The sequence below is a fragment of the Chelon labrosus genome (assembly GCF_963514085.1).
Source record: "Chelon labrosus genome assembly, chromosome: 11".
Classification (NCBI taxonomy): Eukaryota; Metazoa; Chordata; class Actinopteri; order Mugiliformes; family Mugilidae; genus Chelon; species Chelon labrosus.
Genome location: NC_140344.1, coordinates 5,886,123 through 5,912,709, shown reverse-complemented (window position 1 = coordinate 5,912,709; position 26,587 = coordinate 5,886,123). Strand labels below are relative to the sequence as shown.

General features: G+C 39.4%; 2 protein-coding genes across 2 annotated transcripts; both read right to left on the bottom strand.

Moving 5' to 3' along the window:
* Positions 1–556: 556 nt before the first annotated feature.
* Positions 557–6,798, bottom strand: borcs5 (BLOC-1 related complex subunit 5). The gene is made up of 5 exons (XM_084555070.1): positions 6,225–6,798; positions 5,820–5,963; positions 5,361–5,518; positions 3,636–3,910; positions 557–3,503 (listed from the first exon to the last, which is right to left on the bottom strand). Exons 1-4 carry the CDS (start codon positions 6,280–6,282, stop codon positions 3,677–3,679), a joined length of 594 nt encoding a protein of 197 aa, XP_084411196.1. The 5' UTR covers positions 6,283–6,798; the 3' UTR covers positions 557–3,503; positions 3,636–3,676.
* A 311-nt stretch (positions 6,799–7,109) lies between these two features.
* smc1b (structural maintenance of chromosomes 1B) lies at positions 7,110–25,271 on the bottom strand (the record flags this gene model as incomplete). The annotated part of the gene is made up of 25 exons (XM_084554975.1): positions 7,110–7,434; positions 7,538–7,648; positions 8,006–8,075; positions 8,457–8,608; positions 8,880–9,034; positions 9,202–9,358; positions 9,447–9,545; positions 9,712–9,865; positions 10,674–10,819; positions 10,995–11,136; positions 11,444–11,550; positions 16,275–16,391; positions 16,495–16,632; positions 17,023–17,169; positions 17,289–17,480; positions 17,598–17,783; positions 18,083–18,290; positions 18,482–18,564; positions 18,738–18,878; positions 19,077–19,335; positions 19,599–19,837; positions 20,845–21,048; positions 21,434–21,546; positions 24,609–24,797; positions 25,163–25,271. 25 exons carry the CDS (start codon positions 25,269–25,271, stop codon positions 7,315–7,317), a joined length of 3,738 nt encoding a protein of 1,245 aa, XP_084411101.1. The 3' UTR covers positions 7,110–7,314.
* Positions 25,272–26,587: the final 1,316 nt, after the last annotated feature.

The window sequence follows — 26,587 nt, the reverse complement described above, 5'->3', positions numbered from 1 at the left end:
ACTTTAAATTCAAAAGAAACTTGTCTCTGCCTAGCGTCCCATATGTCAACGAGCCAGGCTAATTCTGTACCTCGCAGCGAGCCAGCCGGAGGAGGATCCTTTTGTAGGTGTAATTGAGTTCAGCGTGTTTATACACTGATGAAAAATTCAACAACAATTCTAATCACACTCCACTGGCTCAAGGGAAAAAAATAACTAATCCACCACTGACTACAGAGACGAGCTGCTCACCATTAGCAGCAAGACTTTTCTGGCAAAATCTTTTAATCCCTCATTTTGATTTGGTCTCGAAGATTAGTACAGACGTACGTGTTGTAAAGCCCAAAAGAGCCAAGCATCTCCCAGGCCTCTGTGATAGTTCTTACCCAAGTACACAAAGGAAATGTTTGATTAAGCTGAAGTACCCAAAGCTGACACCAAAGCTCCATACGTAGTTCAACATGTAAAAGAAATGGGGCAACATTTACATTAGCTGCTTTTTATGTTGATGTTGATGTTTCCAACACCAAAATAGAGGTGGCAGGAAATTCTTAATAATATACACTGTGCGACAATCAATGTCAGACTCAAAAAATGATGTCTTTGGGAGCACAAAAGTAATAAAAAAAAAACTAAAAATACACAAAAAGCAAAGGAAAAAATGATCCAAAGCTGGTTAATTATGCATTCACACTCCTACCCTCAGGCCAGAGGTACAGGAGTGTGAAATGCAGGATCTCAGGACTGAAGAAGTCATTTTCTCCCACTGCCATCAGATTTTTAAACAGCTGACTCTAGGAGTCTAGAATCATGGACCAAAATCATGGACTACTTCCTGCCATACAATGCACTGTTTTTCAGTTTTTGTTTACATTTCAGTTCATTGTGTTTCATTGTATACACTCTCATTTGCACTAGTTATTTTATATTTTGTATTATATGTATCTTTTTATATTCTATTTTTATATATTAGGTATTTGGGTGGGCGGCGAGAAGAATTTACAGGGAAACATGTTTCTACACTGTGTATGTGACAATGAACCCTTTAAATCTAAATTCATGGTGTGGTTAATCTAGTCACATGACTGCTAGTGGTTGCAAAAATGTTTTTGCTTTTGCTGGTGAGTTTTCCAGATACACAGTAGTAAGCTGATCTGCCTGTTAAAAAATTAAAAAATTAAAAAATTAAAAAACAAAGTTGTGGAAAGCACATGCACATCAAGCCGCCAGAGCGGTATCTTTAAACTGCAGACCATATTTGATTATCGTATGTAATGAATACAAGCTAATATTCCCCCTACGCAAGAAGATGGATTAAAAGCGTGTTAGGAATTAACCGAGTGATTATCAAAAGCACCGCCAATTAACTTTGTTTCAATCGGCAGTTTATTGCTGCTCTGGTCAACACTTAAAGCTTTGTTTATTTGTCAGTGTAAGTTTTCATCTTTATTAACTGGTTTTGGCTGGTTGTTAGACATGAGTATCTGTCGCTGTGCAGTGAGTCACTGTGGTATTTACCTGTGAGCTGGTTGGTATTTAAGAGTTTTTTTAAGGATGTAAGCAATCATAGTCATAAGGCAATCCCATAGAAAAAAAAAATGTCAGCCGTCAATCACACATGCTTTGATGAAGGTTTTTTAAGGTTGAGCGCAAGTAATGGAAATGACAACAGGTGGCCTTGTAGATGTTCAGGCTATTTAATACCTTTAAAGTCCTGCAACACCATGTGTGTGCAAAGTAACAGAACTCAGGTGTCCTTCAGGATCACGCTTAAGTACATACACCGATCAGGCATAACATTATGACCACCTGTCTAATATTGAGTAGGTCTCCCTTGTTCCAGGAGTGCTCCAGTACATCCCACAGGTACTTAATCAAGTGTCAGGCTGCACCCTGCTGGGGATGGCTGCTGCCATCAAGGAGTGTCATATTGTTATGGGGTGGGGGTGCCTGGTCTGGTCTAGGTGGGTGCTACATGTCTAAGTGACATCCACATGAATGCCAGGTCCAAACGTTTCCCAGCAGAACACTGTATTGTCACAAGATGGTCGGTGTTATTCACTTCTCCCGTCAGTGGTTTTAATGTTGTGGCTGATTGGTGTAGACCTCACTAAAACATTTGTTGGACTCCACAGTGTTATTTTTGGCACCACCTAGTGTTTCCATTCTGAAACACCGCTGCAATAATAACAACATTCACCTCTTTTCTGTTGCTGCACTGTAAACTCACCAGTAATTAAGTAGACTGGCTCTTAGCTTTGATGACATATAATTATGCAAATATTTTAAGCAAGTTTTGAGATTTCTGCTACCACAGTGTTACATGAATACAATGTTGTTAGTGGTGGACACATTTAAAACATTATAATAAATATTGGTCATGGATGTGGTTTTCCAGGAGCAAAATCTTTTAAGATTATGGTTAAACTTGCGTATCAGGGACATTTAATTTCTGATGTGGTGGTGCATTGGCAGAGAAAATCAGATTTAAGCATGAAGAGAACCACTTATGGTACGGAAACAACTTTTCAACCGATTGTTGTTAAACTGACATTTAATATTTAACAACTGACATTTAATATTTGCAGCGTTGGTAGGTGAGATGTTTGGCTATCAATGCAACAAACCAACTACGTTAATGCCAAAATTTGCTACAGTGTTAAAAAAAAAAAAAGCGTGATTGGGGCAAAGGTATCTGGTGGATCGGGTGAAAATGTTTTCCAACCATCTCTGCCTCGATTTTCTGTACCAATCTGCTACAAAACTAAAGTGTCCAAGTCTCTGTGCGATCATCAGTTTTAAATTGTTCACTGCATTCCATACAAACACGGCTGACACTCAAGCAAAAGCACCAAATAAATTAAAAGGCAGTTTCTCTCCACACAACATTTGAGGTTAGGTTTCTTATTTTAATTCCACTGCGCACTGAGTACGTCCATTCTCCTCGTGTAACCCAGTGGCAAAAAGACTTTTCTGTTCTCTCTGAGAGAATCTTCATCTTAAAATCCCAAAACACAAGAATGCATGCAGTTCCCAGGCTGTATCTTCCAGCAGTGAGCGCAACATATGGTGAAAGATGAATACGAGCAGCAAACAACAAATATTTGTAATGAGAAAAAATTCATTCATGGCAAGATGTTTTGGGAGGTGTGCACAAACCTCCAGAGCAGCAGTCTTAAATGTTTGCATATTGCTCACATCCTTATTGGAGTCTATAAAACCTGCAAAACATCTGCAGCACAAGTTTTTAGAGCATATTGATTTCCCTCTGACTCCTGAACAAATGTTTCTTCCTTCCTTGCTTTTGGATTGTGGCCCCAGGCTCAAAGGCAGCCAGTTTGATTTCCTGCAGTCAAGCGTACAGTTAGGGTACAGCGGTACAGCCCCTCGTAAGCTGGCAACTGTTCAAATAGAGCTGCTCGGGGACCGTAGCAGAGGATTATGGATGATGTGGGCAGCTTGCAGGTATAACTGGATCTTTTGAGTGGGACGTTATTGATTATTGGGATGTCAGCTCGGCACGCCTTTATGCATAAAATAAAAGAAGGAAATGAATAGTTTCTGACTTGGAGAGTCTACCATGAAAAGGAAAACTTCAACAGCTGAAGAATTTCTTTGACTCTTTCAAGTCTTATATTCCCTATAGGTGGACAGACCTGCATTATCTCCTGGATAGAGCAGCTGTGCCTTCAGGGGGCTACTTGGTGGCCGATTCCCCATCAGGCCTCATGCTGAAGGGTTCCAGGCGCTCACTCTCAGGCAGCATGTTGTTAAGGCGCTCCATCAGTGGCACCGTCTGGTCGATGCCCATCTGGATGCGCCTCAGGATCATGGACATCTCATTGACCTTCTGGATCTGCTCGGCATACTTGGCGTAGCGTTTCTGGCGCTCCTGCATTATGCTGAACAAGGTTTCCACTGACAAGTCCATCTGGAAAGAGACAGACAGCAGGGAGACAGAGAGAGATAGTTTATGACTTTTGATGGCACTTTTAATTATCTCAAAACCAAATAGGAAAATAGATTACATCAGCTAAATGCACTGTATAAGAACAACTTCTTAAATGTTTGAACAGTTTTATCAGTTTGAAACATTTATAATAAAAGATAAAGATTGGAGTGAACATCAGAAATCCAAAAAATAATCTAAAGGCACTATCATTTAGACTATAGTACTTATAGTCCTGAAATTGTAATTATTTTCATAATTCATTGTGAAATAATTATTATATCTTCTACATTAGTTGTTCTGTCCCAAGACAGACCAGACTCCAAAGACAATATTTACAGAGCAGCAGTAGGAAATACTCACCCCAAAGATGCGGGAACAAGTGAATATGCTAAATATTCACTTATTTTTAATTAATCAAAAATTTAACAAAAAATTAATAAATAATTAAAATAAAATCATTTAAAAAAAAAAAAAACCTGAATATCCATACAATCATTTTAGCACATAAATGAAAGTTTAATGGGCCCAGTTCGGCTTCATCTTCTCTGGTGAGCTGTGCTTTTTGTTCCAGATGGCGAAGTGAATTCCTTCTTAGTTATCCTGAGTAGCTGAGTACACTGGGCTCAGGGGCCTATAAATCAGGACTTGCCAAATCCTCTCACGTTCCGTTCATACCTGGCATTAACATGCCGGTTACGTGATCTGATCGCAAATGGTCAGTGCTAAGCACATCTGTAACTGTCTACAGTGACCACTTGTAATTGGATTTATGTTCTGGGCACAAAATAAACAAACACAATTTAGAGAGCACGCATACCAACTCATATTGAATAATGAATTAATGGTTAACTTATTCTTGTTTGCATGTATTTATTAGTTTTGTTGGTTACTAGCTAAAAGACTAAATATTTTAAAAGGCTTTCCCTACTAATGAATAGGCAACACGTATGCCGCTTTTGCCTTTTCTGGTACTTCATGTGCAGGCTCACGGTACAAGTCACCTTTTGTGCTTATGCAGAGGATGTCAGCTGAGTAGGTGTTCCTTCAATAACACGAGGGCGCTTTTTCTCAGTGCATCCTCAATACGTCTTGACATCAATAAGGCATTCACACCTATACTTAGAGTGTGGACAGGGCTTCATGGTCTACAAGACACCATGTTCTTTTATTTGTGCTTCATGTTTAAAATCCATTCCTCTCTTTCAAACATCAGATATATTCCATATTGTGTTCATTTCAGAACTATGTGTGATCACCCACCTTTGTCACCCACTTCTCAGCCGGGTGTCAAAATATCTAGCTGCAGGAACAAAAATCATGACATCCAATATATAGTATATGTAGATATAGTAATGTTGTTTTGGAACATAACCAATAGCACACTGTGTGTGTTGCTGTAAATATCCCACGCTGTAGCTGGCAGCCTTACCTCTTTGATTCTCTTGACGAGGGCGTTCTGGTCGAAAGCCACAGCCTCGGCACACTGGTGTAGGTGGTCCTGGTATCTGATGCAGAGTTGTAGGACCTGAGCAGCATCCAGCCTTTCCAGACACACGCTGCTGGGTGACGTCTGGCCACTCAGCACTCCTGTGGTGAGAAAAGAGGACTTACATGGACATTCTGGAAGAGAGTAACGCTTGACAACACCGTAACACTTGGTAATTACTGTAATTAGAAATGCACAGGATCTGACAGGACTGACCATCTTGCTATTTCAGGAGTGTGCCTACACAGGAAATTTGGCTCATTATCCACCTGCTAACGCAGTTCTGATGGGTTGCAGTGACAATCAGCTTGACTACAAAGATTTGAAAGCAATGAAAACTATGTGCACTGTGAAGACATAAAATGACCTTAAACCACAGCAACTGTAAAAATGAAACATTACCTTTCAAAAGTGGCTGAAAAGTTGGTATCTCTTGAAGCTTGATGACATCAGGGTCGTTGTGGATATTTCGCATTGACTGGGTCCCCTGAGCCACAACCACAATATCATCCATCTTTGCCTTCTGTTTGGCTGGAGATGGAACCACTGCAAGAACAACAATGTCATGCTGATATCGAACCAACGGACGTGTAATATCTTTCTGTTAGGAGCTCAGGCATTTTATTATAGAACCACTGTTTGTAACTGGATATTTTACATTGTGGCATTGCTTTAAGTGAGTACTTCTCCCACAACTGGAACTAGACTACCTTCTGTAACACTAAGTGCTAACGTTACCTTCGTTTACTTCTGTGAACAATGAGTTAATAATAAATATCAGAAAGCCACAGCAGAATGAAGTCTTACCAGACGAGCTGTAGTCGGAGTGTTTGTGCTCCGCATCTCCACTCTGTTCGGCTCCCATGGTGCTAGCGTTGAGTTAGCAAGCTAGCAAGTTAGCTTTGATAAACTTTCCCAGAAACGACAGCAGAGGAACCTGGTTAACTGTGATGATCCGTTTTCGAAGACCTCATACGAACTTCAGATACATCCGAAGTGACTGCGAGACGACCATGTCCACGGGAGGAGAAAGGCAGTGATATCGTGTCTGTGGTGTCAAGCTAGCTAGCTAAGACTAGGTCTGACTCACACTTGCAGTAAACACTTGTTTAGCAGAGCGCATTTGATGCTAGGCTAGTCCAGAGCAGACATCTGTCTAGGCTGAGGTATATAAATTAAAGAACTGACAAACGGTGACTTTACACGATGCAACATAAATGACTGGACACTTGACTTCTATTTATGACGATAATACACTTCCGTAAATAATGATCACGAGGTCAAACCTTCGGACCGTAACACTACTGCCCCCTACTGCCACTGTCTTATAGAAATAACTGCAACAGTAAAACTATTCTTCTGTGTTACTGTATTTATTAGTAATACTAATAACAATATGAATAGTGAGTAACAGTAATGATACGGTAACAGTTTACCTCTAAAATAAGACCCTGAGAAAATATGACAGTATGAAACACATAGTGTCATCTATCCAATCTGAATAATTTGACATGCTTTAAAGCAACTTAACACAAAACACCTAAGGTAAAAAGAAGTTAACATGCCAACATTCATCACCCTGGAAAAACTGAGAACTAACACATTAAGAAACATACGTTCTCTTCACATTTGAAGAGAATGTATGTCATGAGGATCAGGATTTATAAATGTTAAAACACACAACCTGTTCATGAACTGGTTTGTAAATCCAATCAAGCAGAAACTGAGCTATTCATTAAAATCCTAAGGGAAAAACAACCTGACGTGAAACATAGAGAGGAGAATTTGGTATTTAAGATAACTACTTTTCCTTGACAACTAGTCAAAAGATAAAAACATTGAGAACATAACCACGACTAATCAACAAAAAGAAAAATGAAACATATAGAACATAGCTTTATGCAGGTGATTCCGCTTTTCTGGACTCCTTGTCTGTCTGTTTCCCGTTGTCATCTTCAACCAGAGGGTAAGGACGCAGGTCCAGGGTCAGAATGCGGCTGAACATGCATTCATCAAACTGCGATGCAGAGAAAACCATAGTAACTGCACTGTTGTGTAATATATAAATCAAAACTTGCAACAAAAACTCCAACTTTCAACATGGTTTAAAGGGTTGTTACATCTGAATAGACTCCCAGCAAAGCGTCAGCCTTGGAGAAAAACTCCTCCTTCAGGGAGATGACAATGATCTGCATGCTCTCCCTCGACACCTCTCTGATGAAATTGGTCATCTGGATGGGTCAGAACACCCACACAAAGCATGCACAAATATGAGCCATAAAATAAGAACTGCTCTGCAGACAATGCATAGTAGCTTTGCCCTTCATTGATATGGTGAATATAGACTGTGAAACGAATCACATTTTTGTGTATAAAATGTCAAAAAAAAAAAAAAAAATTGATAATTTCCCTCATTTCAAGATGACAGGACATAAAGAGAAAAGCAATAAATTCCCACAACAGACAGTATGGACAATACGTTAGTTTGAGATAGCGTATTTTCACCTTGAACAACTTATAAATGAATCTTTCTTTACGGCAAAACTGTAGATACTAACAGTAAACCCGACGTGCAGCTGGAACCATACCTTGCTGATGTTAGTGTTGTCCAGGGCTGCATCCACCTCATCCAAGATGAAGAAAGGAGCAGGACGGTAACTGAAAGGAATGACATCTTCCATTAAAGATGAAGCAGTATTTTCAATACATGATAAAAGAAAAAAGAAACAACAGTGATAATTGGGATTCGGGTGAGATGTCCAGTGTCACTTCAGAAACTGGTCGATAGCATGAAAAAGCTGTAACGTCCTCAAAACTACAAAGCTTTCACTTTATTAGTTTAAGAATTAATGGTTATTATAAATTAAGTATTATATGGAATATTTTTTTTTCATGAAGTGTCAACAGCAATCTCTTTATTTGGGGGTTTTGAGTCATTTGATGTTTATTTTACTCATGAAACGTAGTCTGTCTGTGACCATTTTGATATATTGTTATCTAATCTGCTTTAATCTACAAGGCTTGTGAATCCAGTATTACCTGTGTATGGCAAATAGCAAGGCCAGGGCAGCGATGGCCTTTTCTCCACCAGACAGATTGTCCATGGACATGAAACGTTTCCCTGGTGCCACGCAGTTGTAGTTGATGCCACCCAAGTATGGCTCATCTGGATTCTCTGCACTCAGAATAGCCTGGAGCACATATTGCAGAAATTTCAATTTCTTTTACTTGATTTTGTTGTCACAGCTTTTATACTTTTAACAACTACTGAAATGCTCACCAGCATTGACAAGAATATACAATCATCCCTGAGGTGACCTTTCAAGTAAATATTATGTAAGAATGATTGTTTGAAACAACACTTTGGAAGAGGAAACAAAAAAGTACCTAAATGTAGATAAAAACAATAAAAACAATGAATCTTCAGTGCGTGTTACTGTGATTGTTGTTTTGTTGCCTCACCTGGGCGCTGCTGTTCCTGCATATTCTTTTATAGATTTGATCGATCACCACAGACACATGCTCAAAACACTGGCTGAAGAGGCGGAAGCGCTGTGCTTTGACCTGCTCGAACTCCTGACTGCATTTCTTGGTTGCTCTAGTGCTGGCATCAAAGGCTGAGTGAGGAAGAATAAGCTAAATCAGGTGCTTGACCTTTCACAATCCATGTTAAAGAGGCTGTCAATTAAGTCGTTCGTATGGAAAACCACTGTTTACAGAGATCTTAGTAAAACACGCTACCTACCAATATGTAAAGAAAAACTTTCTGAATGAAACATAATACCTTCTGTCACTCCCTGTAGTTTGTCCTTGACCTCAATCATTTTCTGCAGAGCTTTAAGATTGGGGGCAGTGGTGCGATGTAGCACTCCCTCCATGGAGGAGACTGATTGCCTCAACTTTTCCAGATAGTCATCCATCTCCTTCTCAGTCTTTAGACTCTGTCAACACACGTTTTCAATGATTGTGATATATGCTGGAAAATAAAGAGCAGAGAGAGAGCGTAGAAGATGAGGCTTGATGTCTTACCCTGAAATCTCCCTCCAGTAGAGAGTAGTCAATTATTATCTGTGCCTCTCTCTCATAGATGTCCAAAGTCCATGAAGAACCTTCAGATTCTGTGTCCAGCTGCATAGACCAGACAAATCAGACATCTCATTAGACTCTAGGTCCCTTCTTTACTTTTGAATATGGGATAATTTGAGTTAAATGTATTTTTCCAGTGCTTTTCCAAATTATGCTAGACTGGCGCTTAGAGGGGAATTGTGAACGCACTTCTTCACATGTGCCCTACCTGCACCTCAATGATGTCATTCAGGTTTCCTGACAGCAGAGTGATGGGCAGGCCCTGGATTTTGCAGGCCAGCAGCAAGTTATGTCTGGCCAAGCGTTTTTGCTCCAAAGCAGTTTCTGCAGTCATCACCTCCCGCTGAAGCTTCACAACCTCCCTAAGAGAAATAAAGACAGAAAGAATGTCAACATTTGGTACATTTTTGCTGGTAATATTGACATCTTTAAGTACAGAATAGCCTAGCTTATGTATCAGACCTCATACATGAACTGTCATAACTCATCATAACTGTTCTTTTAAATGAATGTGGTCTTATGTACTACTGTTGGAAACGCTTTTAAATGAACCAGAAACAATTGTCAAGCTTTAGTGTCAGTCTGTATTAGTTCATTCAATTAATATATTACTTTTAGCAGTGACTTTGTAATAATCTTGTGAGATGTTCTGTCTGTGGGCAAATCTTGTGCAAATGATAGCATCATGACCATGCGAGATAAAGTCACTAAACTTCACAGGTGCGGAGTTGAGATCAAAATAAAGACAGATGGATGTAGTCCAAGTCCTAATGGGTTGGAACGTCTACATGTTGATGGGCTGACATGATCCCAGTGCACAATAGTCCCTGGAGATTTGTTGTTGTTGGTGCAGCTACTCTTTTATTTTATATTTTTTTTTATCACAGATGACCCTTATGAAAATGAGTGGAATCATTTTCAAAAAATAATAAAATCACACGGTACGCCATCAACTGACTCTCTTCCCTCCATAACTTAAGTGATATTAAATTATAAGAGCAGCTACAGTGGGTTGAGACATAACTTCTTCTTGTACTTGGAAAAGGGGAAGTCTCCATACGGTAACACTTGTAGTATTATTATCAGTAGTAGTATGAGTGGTGACAGTAATAACTGCCATACAGGAACAGTGGCAATAGTACAATTAGGTAAAATTAGGGAGATATTTACTTGTTAATCTCCTGAAGGATTTGAGCTTTCTGGTCCAGCTCAGCTTTGACAGCAGACAACTGGCTTTTCTTTGAGAGCAGCTGGTTCTTCAGCCCCAGCAGCTTATTCTGACCCTCATCCACCACCATCAACAGCTTCTTCTCATCCTGCAAATGAACAGAAACATTGGGCTAAAAAAGTCTACAATGGCCTAAAGGACCACCAAGTCAACGGTTGTTTTTAGACGGGGTGTTTCCAGCTATAGCTAACCACTAAACAGCTACGTAAATACAGAATTTGTTAGTGACTGATATTCCAAGGAAGGAAGGGTTAAATTATGACCTTTCTCTGTTTAGCCACAGTTCCCTCCTCCTTTTTGATGGTCTCCTCTATTTTGTGGAGCTTCTTCTTATGCTGTACCAGTTGGGCTTGTTCATACTCAAGTTGTGCATTCATGCGAGCGTGCTGACTCTCAAACTCCAGGCTGAATGGATACATGTAAAAGATGTTAATGTTGCAAAACGATTGAGAACTCACTTTGAGTTCTGTTTAGAAACAAACACTACACTAGAAGAAGAAAACTAGTGAGAAATTTCACTTTATTACACACAGCTGTAATACTGTGATTAGACTCCATACAATTCACATAGAAACACAACAGTGAGGACCCATGCAGCTTTTTTAGTTTGAGGCAAATATCTTTCAGTGAGTTCTTTTTCATGAAATATTTACAGATTTAGCTGGTTAGGTTTAGCAAATGTGATACAGACAGTTCTGGTGTGTGTGTGTACCGTTTCTTATCGAGCTCTTCCTGCTGTTTCAAGTGCTCCTGCTCATACTCTCTGATGTTGTCGACACCGATCTCAGCACAGAAGTCAGAAAACACCAAGTCCTCCATCTAAATACAGAGTGTGCTGTTACATTCAAGATTCAAAAATTGTGTTGTGTTTGTGTGACAAAACACACACAATAACTACTATAACTGCAACTACCACTGCACTACTCCACTACAATACACGGCGAACAGAGTACAGAAAGATTCTCTAAACAATTCAATTCAATTTTTCAATTCAATTTTATTTATATAGCGTCAATAACAATACAAATCGTCTCAAGACGCTTTACAAAAACCCGGCCTGAAACCCCCAGAGCAAGCCTGAAGGTAGCGGTGGCAAGGAAAAACTCCCTTTTAACAGGAAGAAACCTCGAGCAGAACCCAGCTCATATGGAGGGACCCATCTGCCTAAGACCAGCCGGGTACAGACAGAAGAAAGAGAGAAGAGAACAGCAAAGAGAGAAGAGAACAGCAAGATAAACATACATCTGTCATAGATACACATATCTGACTAAAGTGTACATGTGGAATCTTATGATACAAACTGATGATGTTACATGACAGTTTGAAAATGGAAGAGGAATCATAGGCAGGTTGGAGAATTGTTCATTCAGGTAGGAGTGGATAACTGCAGGATTCCATGAAGACTGGGCAGGCTGATGAGACCACGACAACAGATGTAGTATAGAGCTCCACGGGAAACACACCACTCCAGGCCAGAGATACTCACAAGAAGAGGGGGGAAGAGGGGGGAAGGGGGGGGGAAGGGGGGTGGGACACACACAGCAGTAAACATTCTACATAGTAATAGCACAGAATTGTATGACTAGTAGTATATAGGAAATTAGAGGGCAAGAGCTCTGTGCCAGAGAAAAGAAAGTGGAGGATGCGAGAGAGGAGAGAGAAGAAAGAAGGAGGACATGTGTTTGGTGCATCGTCCCCCAGCAGCCTAGGCCTATAGCAGCATAACTAAGGGATGGTTTAGTCCAGCCCTAACTATAAGCCTGATCAAAAAGGAAAGTCTTAAGCCTGACCTTAAAAATAGAGAGAGTGTCTGCCTCCCGAACCCAAACTGGGAGCTGGTTCCACAGGAGAGGAGCCTGATAGCTGAAAGCTCTGCCTCCCATTCTACTTTTTGAAATTCTAGGAACCACAAGTAGGCCTGCACTTTCAGACCGAAGTGATCTGCTGTGATGATATGGTACAATAAGGTCTTTAAGATACGATGGAGCTAGGCCTTTAAGGGCCTTGTATGTAAGGAGGAGGTTTTTAAATTCTATTCTAGACTTTAAAGGGAGCCAGTGAAGAGAAGCTAAAACTGGAGTAATATGATCTCTCTTGCTAATTCCTGTCAATGCTCTTGCTGCGGCATTTTGAATCAACTGGAGGCTTTTTAAAGAGCTATTTGGACAGCCAGACAGTAATGAATTACAATAATCCAGTCTGGACGACACAAATGCATGAACTAGTTTTTCAGCATCACTCTGAGACAGGATGTTCCTAATTTTGACGATATTACGCAGGTGAAAGAAGGCAGTCCTGGTCACTTGCTTTATGTGACATTTAAAGGACATATCCTCATCAAATATAACACCAAGGTTTTTTACAGTAGTACTGGAGGCCAAGGTAATGCCATCCAAAGACACCATGTGATTAGATAATGAATCTCTGAGATGCTTAGGACCGAATACAATAACTTCTGTTTTGTCTGAGTTTAAGAGTAGGAAATTACAGGTCATCCAAGCCTTTATGTCTTTAAGGCATGCTTGGAGTTTAACCAACTGATTAGTTTCATCTGGTTTCATAGATAAATATAGCTGGGTGTCGTCTGCATAGCAATGAAAGTTTATGCCATGTTTTCTAATAATCTTGCCTAATGGCAACATGTATAACGTGAAGAGTATTGGTCCTAGCACAGAACCCTGAGGAACTCCATAACTTACTTTTGTATAAGTAGAGGAATCATTATTGACATGAACAAACTGGAATCTGTCAGATAGATAGGATTCAAACCAGTCTAATGCAGTTCCTTTAATCTTGACCTCACTTTCAAGTCTCTGTAGTAAAATATTATGATCAATAGTGTCAAATGCAGCACTAAGATCTAGCAGAACAAGTATAGAGACAAGTCCACTGTCTGAAGCCATGAGGAGATCATTGGTAACTTTAACCAAAGCTGTTTCTGTACTATGATGAACTCTAAAACCTGACTGAAACTCTTCAAACAGACCATTCTTGTTTAAGTGGTCACACAACTGATTAGCAACAACTTTTTCTAGAATTTTGGAAATAAAAGGAAGGTTGGAGATTGGTCTATAGTTGGCTAAAACATCTGGATCTAGAGTGGCTTTCTTGAGTAAGGGCTTAATTACAGCAATCTTAAAAGACTGAGGCACATATCCTGTTAATAAAGATAAATTTATCTGGTTCAATATGGAGGTGTTAATTAATGGAAAAACTTCTTTGAGCAATTTAGTTGGGATTGGATCTAGAAGACAGGTTGATGGTTTAGATGCTGTAATTGTTGAAGAGAGCTCAAGAAGATCTACTGGGGAGAAGGATTCCAGATATTGATAAGGTCTTACAAAAGTTTCTAATGTCGCTGTACTTGCATCTTTAACAGCTGTTGGAAGGATGCCCTGAATATTTTCTCTAATGCCGACAATTTTATTAGTAAAGAAGCTCATGAAGTCATTACTACTGAGGGCTAAAGGAATAGATGGCTCAACAGAGCTGTGGCTCTTTGTCAGCCTGGCTACAGTGCTGAAAAGAAATCTGGGGTTGTTCTTGTTTTCTTCTATTAATGATGAATAATATGCTGTTCTAATACTACTGAGAGCTTTTTTATAAGTTGTTAAACTATCTTTCCAGGCTATGCGAGCTTCTTCAGAATTAGTGGAATGCCAAATTCTTTCTAGCTTTCGGGCTGCCTGTTTTAAACAGCGCAACTGTGAATTATACCATGGAGCTAGCCTCCTCCTATTTATGACCTTCTTTTTCAGAGGAGCAACTAAGTTTAAAGTTGAACTAAGCGATGCTGCAGTGCCATCGACAAAATAATCTATTAGTGCAGGGGTTAAATTGTGGTTGCTGTCGTCCACAACATTGGTACATGGCACTGAGGTAAATAAAGAAGGAATTAATTCTTTATATCTAGTTACAGCATTGTCAGACAAACATCTACCGTAATGAAATGTCTTTTCAGTTCCTGTGTAATCCATTATTGCAAATTCAAAGGTTATGAGGAAATGATCAGACAAAAGAGGGTTATGAGTAAATACTATTAAACCTTCAGTTTCTATGCCATATGTTAGGACAAGATCTAAGGTGTGATTAAAACTGTGAGTTGATCCGTTTACGTTCTGAGAAAAGCCAATTGAATCTAATAATGATGTAAATGAGGAGCTAAGGCTGTCACTGACAACATCAACATGGATGTTAAAGTCACCTACTATAATGACTTTATCTGTTCTAAGAACTAAATCACATAAAAACTCAGAGAATTCAGCTAAAAACTCAGAATAAGGAGCAGGTGGGCGATACACCACAACAAAAAGAATTGGTTTTTGTATTTTCTGGTCTGGATGGGGAAGACTAAGAGTAAGACTTTCAAATGAATTAAAGCTCTCCTTAGGTCTAGGATTAATAGATAAATCAGAGTGGAAGATTGCTGCCACTCCTCCTCCTCTACCTGTGTTTCTAGGAATATGATAATTACTATGACTGGGTGGAGTAGACCCATTTAAACTAACATATTCATCATCCTGTAGCCACGTTTCAGTCAAACTAAATAGATCAATCTGATGATCAGTTATCAGATCATTCACTAAAAGAGATTTAGATGAGAGAGATCTGACATTTAAAAGACCACATTTAATTTTCCTATTCTTCTGTTCTACCAATGAACTTGTACTGATTTGCATCAGGTTCCTATGAGAAACTCCTCTGTTGTTATTTTTTGGTTTAAATAATCTGGGAGCAGACAGCAAACAGAAGATATACAGAATCTACAAGTGGAACTTTGAACTATACAACTTCGTTGTGTCAAGGAATGCTACAGGAAAACTTTCCTGCCTTGAGCCATCAGTCTGTACAACTCCTCATCTGTGTGTCACAGATGACACTGGACTGGTCTTACTGTTACTGCACATCTATCTATCTATCTATCTATCTATCTATACCGTGAATGTACACTGCTATTGGTCAATACTACTGTATATAAAACCTACACAGGATAACTGCAAGTTTAAGAGGTATGTATACAATGAATGAATAAATGAATACTGTTATTGGCAAATACCACTGTTAAATACCAATAGTTAGGCCAGTCCTCAAAGAGTTTAATATTTTTTTTATAGTTTATTTATAGTTTATTTGTAAGTATTCAGTGTGCTGCACAGAACAATCTTAATAGCCTTAGTTAATCTGAAATGCTTGTTTCTATGTGGGATGTCTAAATACATAAAACTCGACAAAATACTTTGTTTTAGACAGTGCTAGTAGTAGTTGATTGTGGGAAATGACACCTGAGAATGATACTCTGACAGTTTGATGAGGCATAATATAACATTCTAGTTTTATCAGTTTATTATTCCTTTGAGTTATTTACAATTTTTATTTTTATTTTTTTAACTAAAAGGTACATTTAGAAATTTAGAGACCGACAAATTACTTAAAAAAATAAAATAAAAATATATATATACGTATATATAGAAAACGCTAAGACAAAGTTCTAGTCCAGGACAGCATGTTGGCCCATGTTGAAAAAGTTCTACAGACAGCAGTACCTGGTAAATCTGAAGTCTTATCATCTTGATCTCTGCACTCTTTGCCTCCACACTCTCCTGCTGCATCTGAATCTGAGAGTCCAGGTTTGCTAACTCACTCTCCATACGAGAAATCTCCTGAAAACAGTTGGCAGGACAGATGAGAACTGAGAAACTGTTGTCAGTTCATTTCTGCACTTTTGTCACTTTGTTTCAATATATCCTTGTATGTCTAACATACCGCTTGGCATTTAATGATGCTTTTCTTCTTGAGATTTTCCAGCTCAGTTTTGGAGTATTTGAGGCGGATCTGAGCCCCCTGAGCCTGTGCAATGATCTGTTTCAGGTCTGACTCCTTCCTCCTAAGCCTCATCAGATCCTGTTATAGAATCAAAACAAAACTTTTATCATGTTCCAGACGAAAGTATTCAGCAGCCAATATGTGTTTGACAGGACATAATGTACGGCCACACAACAGCACTCAGTCAGCACTCTATGAGGAACTACAGTCTGTGTTGACAACAGCAAGATGCGATTGTTCATGCAAAATTACCAACTGTGTGTATGTTTAGAAACAATATTTCTTTGCAAACTCCTAATATGTGATGTAGTTCATTGATCTGACTGATTGAAATGGTCTTATGAAGACCGTGACAGACATCCAGTCACTTGCCAAGTATTTTTTATCTATATAAAAACAAAATCAGGTTAACAGAATTCAACAAAAATCACTGACTTTATCAAGTTCCTAAAGTCTATGTCAACTAACGCGTAACTCTGTGGTCAGCTGGTCTTTGCGTTCCGTCAGCTTCCTCATGTCCTTCTCATCCCAGACACGAGCTTTGGTCCGCAAGTCACTGGAACCTCCAGAGATTACACCCGACTTTGCAAACAATGTCCCATCTAGGGCTACTGTCTACAAGAAGCACAACCAATAAACATGTCAGTTGTTATGTTAACAAGCAGAAAAAAAATAACGCTAGTACTTCTAGTTCTACTCAACCTTCACTGATTATCTGTGGGAGAGAAGTTTACCTTAAGGCGCTCACGTCTGTCAAAGGCCACACTTCTGGCTTCTTTGATGGTTTCACAAACCAGGGCATTGCCACAGACGAACTGCACCACTTTCTTCAGCTGTGCAGCACCTGTGGCAGCATTAACCTGCACCACATCCACCAGCATCTTGGCGCCAGGCACCTCTCTCAGTTGCTCATGCAGAGGACTCACCTGTGCACACAGTAGTGATGGTTATTAATGATACAGGGTCATGTATGTCTACTTCCCTGGTTACCAAAGATACAACTCACTGTGATATAAAAAAAAAGTCCAACTATTTCAGCTTACATCCAAGTAGTCGATAGGTAGGAAGGTCTCAGGTTCCATTCGCTCCTCTTTGATGAAAGTGATACAGTCACGGGCTATTTTCTCTGTTGCCACTACGATAGCACTCATATAGCGGCCAAACACCTTGGTGACAGCCAGCTGATACTTCTTATGGATAGGGCTACACAGGTCAGACAGTCTGCCATACTGGGACAGGAAATCAGAATCTGGGTCAGAACAGGGTCAGAATACCTTACACAAATGAAACAGGTTTCTGACTTCAATAGTTGTAAGACATGAAAGTTATTAACAAATAACTGGCTAGTTCACAATAACTATTCTTCAAAATTCACCCTAATTATGTAGGTAGACTTAATGTATGGTCCTTAAGTTGTGTCCTACCAGTATCTTCAGCCAGACTTAACATACTGGCAAGGTTTTGAATGGTGGGTGACTATGCACGTACAAGATATTTAGTTATTAACTGTCCTCTGTCTGATTCTTACCACAGTTTCAGGGTAGAGTCTGCGGAGCTTCTCCAGCAGCTCTTTGCGCTGCAGCTGGCGTTTGCTCTCCTGCCTATCCAGGCGAGCATTCCCCAGCTCATCCATCACCTGGCCCAGCTCCTGGTTCACCACCTCGCAACGCTGGCGGCCTTGATGCAGCTCTGCACTCAGGCTTTCCTCCTGCCGACGGTACTCTTCTAGGGATGCCCTGAGTCATACAGTGCTTTTATAATAAACTATGCTCAGTTCAATTTTATGAAATTACAGTTTGATTTCAAGGTATGTTATTTGCCACTAATAAAAAAAGGAGTTCAACAAAGCAATAAACATAGCAATAAATTCAGTAAGGGTTTAGTAGCTAACTTAACAATTCAGCAATTTGTCATACATATGACATACATGCACGTCTTGGTGTATTCCTCTATCTTCTCTGCTCTGCATGTCAAATCATCCAGCTGAGTTTGATTGTTCTTGATGGCAGCCTAAAAAAGATGGTGGCCTCAGTTTTGTATAATTAAGGTTAAATAGATCACATATTTGTCACAGTGTGACGTGTAGATAATTACATACATACGTTTTTCAAAAGCTGTTTAATGTGTGCTCAGGAACATTGTGGAATATGTTTAGGTTACCAGAAATATGTCACGGACAGTACCTCCACTTCCTTCTTTCTACGCTGGTCGAAGGCCATCTTCTCACTGTCTGCTCTCACCTCCCAGTGCAGCTTCTCTGCTTGCTGGCTGAGGACAGCCCCCTGCTTCCGGGCCAGCTCCTTCAGTTCCTTATATCGCTCTAACTGTGACAGAAATACATACAAAAAACAAATGGGGATGTTATGGATTTTAGATTATGAAGACAGTTGATTCCTTCGATGTATTGCAGTTCACCAGATATTCCAGAAAAAAAATGAAATTACAAGAGTTTATCAAGTCCAGCTGCCTTTGTTTCAGCATTGTTTTTTGGATACCTTCATTAATAGTATATGTAATATTACCTGATCCTCATCCAGCTCAATGTCTCTCCCCCTGCCGGCTTCCTGTTCCTGGACCTGCTTCTCGTAGGTCCGCCAGGCCCTCTCAAGGTCAGCAATCTCCTGCTGACCCTCCGCCAGCTCCTGTTCTTTAATAGCCAACTGCTTCTGACTCTTCTTCAGGGCATCACACAACTCCTCAACCTTCTTCACGTGATGAGAGGTGTTCACTTTGGCTTTGATGTACTGGGACCGAGACTGGGACAGGATATGCTCCTGGGTGCTGAAACAGCATGAAAAGAGGCCAGTTAAATATGGTAAATAAAATAAAAGACTTGTTAGATCGCACCACCTAAAAATATGTTCTGATCAGGGCCTGTTAAACTGGACTGCTGAGAAGAATAGAAATAAACTTGAGCTATACTTTATATTTTAAGGGATGTGTATATTCTTACTAAAAATCTTGCTGTTGTGAAATGCACAACACAACCGCTTCACATTCCGTTAACACAAAATTTCGAAAAACACACACAAAGACAAACTCACCGGATCTCCTTCTCAATGTGCTGCTGTTCTCTCATGAGCCGTCCATGTTCCTTCTTGTGGCTTTTGAACTTTTCCTCGCAGTTCACCAGTTTATTGTTCTTAGCAGCAGCAGCGTCCTGTCTCTCCCTAAGTGTGTCACTGAGAGCACTGATGCCCTTCTCATTGCTGTAAAGCTCAGCAAGGGTCAGCTGCAGATGGTTTTGGTGGAGTTCATCCACCAATGCCTGGTACTTCTGAGCCTGGAAATAGGAGTGGAGTCAAAAGACAGACGACAATGAGAAGCCAAGATTAAGGCAGAGGGTTAATGCAGTCCATGATGCCATTTTTGGGACAACACATACATTAGAAATTTAGGACACAGTACATTATCAGAGTGGTGGGACTCATTCCCATTAGAGAAACAACATTCAAAGGAACTCAGAGAAAGTTTTCAAAAGTTATCAGGTGGAGTTCTGGTGTAGCAGTTGCCAAACTGTTGCCAAAACTGTATTTTGGCAACAGTGTTAGGGAGGAATTTGTGGTGATGCCGATGAAGAAGAAGAAGTACCAAAGTCCTCTATGTCTTATGCTGAAGGAGTTTAATTAGGCTCGTACGAGGAGAACAGAAGATTCGTCATCACAACATAAGTGCATGAGTCCACCACAAACTATCTATAGGCAAGTGAAATTATTCTCTAACAAACAGGCATTCTCGCTCTCTCTCTGTCATTCTCTGACATGAGTCTACATGCAACTTAGAAGACTGTTTTCCCAGACTCATAACCTGTTACCTGTTTATTAAATGCTTCTGATTACATACAGCTGAAATTTAATTCAAGCGGACCGCACTGATAACGCAATAGCATAATAACCTATAAATAAAAACAACTCCAAATATTTCCCTTTGTTTTAGTGCAAAGGAGTACATTATGAAAACATTTAATGAACTATCCCTTTAGAAAACATTTTATGAACATTTTTTTTGTACTACTGTTTAGTTCTGGGTCTCAGTTGTGTTTGGGTTTGTAACTCTTACTAAAACAGTGCAACCCTTAGTGGACAAATTAGGAAAATGTTCTATTTTATTGAAAATCAGTGTCTTCTAGGGCTGTATGTTTGAACCCCTATAAATAGTTCTTATTAGTTGGAATAACATCAAACTAGATATTTATTACTTTTATTAAGACAGTGGAACTTGATCAGCATGTAGAACTATGTTCAAATGTCTATAGACAGTAAAATTATATTTTTTTGTATGGTATGTTACCTCGATCTTTTCCTGGGACACCTGTTTCCTCTCAACTGTGGCAGATTTCTTTTTATTGTAGTGAAACTGCGTGTCCTCTTTGGCCTTTAATAGGGCCTCTTTCTTCTTCTGGTATTCTGCAGCGTATTCCTTGGACTGACTAATACACTCCAGCATTTTGGTCCTCTCTTTCGGGTTCTTCAAAGCTATGGACTCCACTGCCCCCTGGTGACGATCATAATAAGATGTTTGTAAAACCTTCTACAAGTTGCGCCTATCTCTACGGTCCACATTACATCATTTATTAATATGGTGATAGTCCTGTTGCTGTCATTTTTGTCCTGTCCCAGAACAAACTTATTCATCTTTTTAACAATTAATTCACACATTACATTGGACATAACACCATAAAATGTGCCATTATGTTGAATCCAAAGAGATAGTAATGTATATTTTTCAGTCTGTCATGTGTTTTTCCTGGCAGGAAAACTGTATAACAAAAAAATAATTAATTACAACAACTTTAAATAAAGTTCATGTGGCATTTCATCATGCTTTTAAAGATTAAAAACACTGATATACATTTCAGTGTAGTTAATTGGCATGTTACCTGGAACACCAGACAGTTCTGAGCTTTGGTCACGATGCCAATCTTCTCAAGCTCCTCCATGTATTTGGCAAAGCTAACATGTACGTCATTGATGCGATACTCAGAGGAGTCACCTGAAAAATGCAACACAGGGAAGTTAAGACTGATTTATTTAAGACTGTATTTTTCCTAATTTGTGATGAGAGTGAGACTTCAGCGTCATAACTGATGCAGAACGTCTGACTGACTTGTTTCCTACTGTTTCTTCGATGACGATGTTGTGGCTCAATGTTCCAATGTTTTGAGCAGGACGAACAAACTACAGCTCTAATAGACTACTGTACAGACATGGAAGATGTAAGCGCCCCATATTTATATGAAAAGTAGAAAGAAAGAGACTGAAGCAAATTTATCCTTGAAAAAATAAGAGTTGCAGCAACAGCTTACCATACAAGATATCAAGACATTTGAATTGTGATGTGACTGTAATTGCAACCTCATAGGATAAGAGGTGAACAGGTCAGTGATGGGCAGTAGCGTCGTTACTTGTAGCGACGCTACTAGCTTAACTACTTTTGTCAGTAGCTTGGCAGTAACGTCGCTATTTACAAAACCAAGTAACTTTTCAGTAGCTAAGCTCTTTTATTGATCAAGTAGCGCGGTAGCGTCCTCGAAAGCTAATTTCTCCTGGACATTTCTGACATTTCACACACAACAGCATTTCCCTGCAGCCAACAAACACATAAATTAGGAAAACAGGATGTTTCTGGTTGACAAAAACACGCCGGGTACAAGCGCATGCGTAGGCCTACAGAATGTTCACGGTGACGACATAGACAAGCGACACACACATACTGGAGAGAAAAGAGAGAGAGCCCAAGATCCGTGGAAGAGCATGAGCATACACCGTGGCCATACCTTCAAAAATATGTCACTTTAGTGGCCAATGTTCCCTCTAAGCTGCGCGCTTGCGCAATCGCGCACTGCTCGCACGTTCTCCGCGCACAAGAAAATCAATGCAGCGCATAAAAAAATCCAACATGAACTATAAATAAATTAAACAAGTAAATTGTTATTTGTTTATGTACCATTCTGCAATGTAACTCAGTGAGTGACAGCTGTCCAGCCAATGATATGATGCGGTTCACTTACGCTGCCAATCATGACAGTACGTGCCCCGCCCATATGCGCCGTGGCGCCGCTGTTTTGCAGGTTAGCTAGGTAACAGTGCGGTTAAGGCAGTGGCGCATCCACTCACCAAGACAAAGCAAAAATTAAATGTGGTTCTTTTAAGATGGAATGGCTGTCGGAGTGTGTGTCTACAACTTTTCCTCAAATTTTCTGTTTGAACTTTTCTTATTGCACTATTACAAGAGGAATGCTCTGCTTTCTATTGTTTTATATTCATTTATACAGTTTTAAGTTAAGCAGGACAGGTTTTAATCTGTTAATTTTAATATTTTTTTAATACAGGGTTTATTTTATCTCTGAAAGGTGTACATGTGTCAGTTCTTCCAGAGCAGGACTCTTCCTCACCCAGACAACAGCAGAACCCTCACACTGACATATACTACACGGCTCATGAACAACAAGATTTTTGTCCTTTTTATGTTAAGTGGGCCAAATCACTTATATTGAAAGTAACGGAAATTACTGCTATAATGGGATTCTTTTGATTAACTATGTAACTTGCTATGATCTCAGGTTTTGGACAGGTGTGATACTGGTGTGTAGCCCACAGTGGTCCACAGTGTACTCACAGAGTTTTTGTGTATGCCCAGACACGTGAAAAATTAGATGGAACATTGGTGGAGACCATGTTTTTTTATTTACTTACTGTATTTTATTTACAATTTCAGAGGGCATTCTTGTTGAAATATATCATTTCAGTTAAATTACAGTTAAATAACAGTTCTTAGGAAAATACAATTACAGTGTTAATTTGTAATGAAAATACAATGTTAATTTGGAAACTAAACTCATATTTTTGTCCTATTCAGGCTCATTCCTATAATTTTTTCTTTATTTACATACTTTATTTTATTTACAATTTCAAAAGGAATTCTTGTGTAACTAGAGCTAAAAATGTGCTATGATTTGTATTTATTTTTTTGTGTATTGGGCTATTGTTCAATGAATAAATCATATTTTAGCCTTTATCTGACTGACAGTTGTGTTGATCACTAAAATTGCATTGACTTGGCATGCAGTTTGATTAACTGAAAGTAGCTACTAATGTAGCTTATCAAGCTACTTTTGACAGACTGTAACTTAGCTTGCTACATTTTTATGGGTGGTAGCTTCTGTGTAGTGAAGCTGAATTTATTGTAGAGTAGCTAGTAGCTTAGCTCACTACAAATATCAAGTAGCTTGCCCATCACTGGAACAGGTGTGTGCTGGCAGGATGGAATAGGTGGAGAAAGGTGTTAAGTGTGTTGTGTGATAGAAGAGTAGCAGCAAGAATGAAAGGAAAAGTTTACAGGACAGTGGCGGGACCAGTGATGTTGTATGGTTTAGAGACAGGGGCTCTGAGGAAAAAACAGGAGGAGGAGGTGGAGGTAGCAGAGCTGATGATGTTGAGGTTTTCTCTGGGTGTGACCAGGATGAATTGTATTAAGTATGTGTACATTAGAGGGATAGCTCATATGGGATGTCTCAGAGATAAAGTTAGAGAGACAAGGCTGAGATGGTTTGGACATGTTCAGAGGAGGGACAGTGAATATATTGGTGGAAGGGTGCTGCTGCCAGGCAGGAGGTCTAGAGGTAGACCAAAGAGGAGGTTTATGGAAGTCGTGAAGGAGGGCATGAGGGTAGCTGGTGTGAGAAAAGAGGATACAGAGGATAGGACGAGATGGAAGCAGAAGATTTACTGCAGCGACCCCTAAAGGGAATGGCCGAAAGGGAAAGAAGACGATCATGACAACACTGTCAGTAACTTATTGCAAAAGTATTAAATGTTTAAATTGTTTTCAGGCTTGGATATACTACAAGTATTTGAAAACACCTGCTACTAACTATTTGGTAGTCTGCTGGATCAAATGAAGGCCTGTTAATTTATTATTATATATAATCACATCAAGTCAGATTTCCTTAATAAAACAGTGTGTTTCCCTGGAGGTGTTGTGGCTTCAGTAACTGCAGAATTACAGTAGAATCTGAATTAACACTAAGACAATGCAGCTGCTGTTGCACTGACCATTGATTATCCGACTGAAGACCGTCTCCTGATCCTCGTCGTCGCAGTACCGCATGGCGACGCGGGCGGTGCTGGAGACGGGCTGGCGTATATGAGCTCCATGAATCAAGTCTCTGAGGTGCTTCACTCGGAGAACGGCGGCCCGCTCCCCCATAACGAAGCTCAGGGCATCCATCACATTGGACTTGCCTGTCGTGATTTTACATGTTGAGCATACTGTGTTAAAATGCATTTGTCTTAGCTACATATATGCACACGTTAATTAGCCAAACTTAGCAGCAACACATTAAGCTCGCCAATCAATAACGCTACACATGACTACTTACGTTAAATAAAACAAGTGTGTTTTATGTTTTTACAAATTCGGCCATTATATTCATAGAATGACATAAAGCTTATTTTTGTAAACATAATATCTTCAGACCCGTTAGATTATACACCCCGAGCACTTAGCAGGGCCGCGATTAACTAGCCTAACATTAAGCTAGCAGATGTGGCTGCTAAAGTTAGCTTGATAGAAAATTAGCAAAGTTCACTCCACAGAGTTAACTTACCAGAGCCATTTGTACCAATTATACAACTGAACTGCATGAATGGACCAATAACTTGCTTTCCTCGCCATGACTTAAAGTTTTCAATGTCAATTTGTTTCAGGTAACCCATCTTAATCTCAGGAGCTGAGGTGGATCAAGCAGCTAATCGTCCAGGGAAGTAGGCAGGGGGGCGAGAGGCGGGAAATAGAAAACGTAACAGGGAAATGCAATTTTATTTTATTTTATTTTATTTCTATACAGTATATAAGTTTGAACAGGGTCAGAGGGAGTGCTCAGACCACATGCTGTGTTTTCTTTCTTTTTTTTTTTAAGCAAAGGGGAGAAAGGGGACAAACTAAATGCTAGATTTTCCGTTTTGAAGTTGAACTGAATGTTGTACTTACACAGTTTCTGTGTTGTTATGTGCTTATATTCCATATACTGATCCATAACAAATATCTACAGTAGAGTGGTTGAGTTGAGATTGGAAGTCATCTAGCAGTGTCACATCTCGATTTCTTGCTGATCTAGTCTATTCTATAAATCTTTTCAGAAGCAGCTTATTTAATAACTCATTTAGTTTGTTTGTACAGTATCTGTCCTCCATGTGATACTTTGGCTGATTTTACCAATAACACATATAGATTGATAGGCTACTTGAATCAGTATCAGGGGTGATCCTGGGCTGGTCATACTGGATATCAGATTTAAAAAAAAAAAAAAAAAAAAAAACATTCAAACATTCAATGTTTTGCATATTTCCCAAAAATATCACACAAAAGCAGGAGACAGCCTAAGAGACCTAACACCTTTGGATCTTTACTGGCTCTTCATAAGATTGTGTTTTGAACATTGTCTGTAACCTTGTTTTCCTGATGTTTTCTATTTCATTTTGAAACGATCCCTCACTGTGTCAGAGTTAGTCTAACTTGTGTTTCCGCCTATTTTTTAGCTCCTCTCCCATTAGTTTCACCGGTGTCTTCCTTCTCCATTAGTTTAATGTGTATACTGTATGTCTTACCTCAGTCAGTTTATCTGTTCTGTTGATGCTGACTGGATTTACCATGTGTTTGTATTTAAAGTGTCGAGTGTCTGTGAGATTCAAACCTGTACTAGGTGAACAGGGAGAGCTTAAAGACAATTTTAGGATCTGTGAAATCTTTTTTATACTTATGACCGATACAGAAATTGGAAAGAGGGTTGGAAACAAGCTTAAGGTTTCATGTGATAGCATTTGAGACACTTTCAAGTCATTATGTAGTTGACAGTCAAGGATTTTTTAAAACACTATATGTTGTTTAAAAAAAATGGAATATTTTGCTCATTGATGTCATTTAAGTTTCCTTCTGTTAACCCAAATAAATGCAAAATTGTGATTCCGTTCATTTTCATATGCCACAATAAATATAATACTATGAAAACTACATCTTACTTAATCATGCAAGG

Bases quoted from the DNA above. Each gene is read 5' to 3' on its own strand.
- borcs5 (XM_084555070.1), bottom strand. From the start codon at position 6,282: ATGGGAGCCGAACAGAGTGGAGATGCGGAGCACAAACACTCCGACTAC. The intron at 5,519-5,819 runs GTAATGTTTCAT...TTCTCACCACAG, and splicing joins TTTTCAGCCACTTTTGAAAG to GAGTGCTGAGTGGCCAGACG. The intron at 3,911-5,360 runs GTAAGGCTGCCA...GTCTCTTTCCAG, and splicing joins TCGTCAAGAGAATCAAAGAG to ATGGACTTGTCAGTGGAAAC.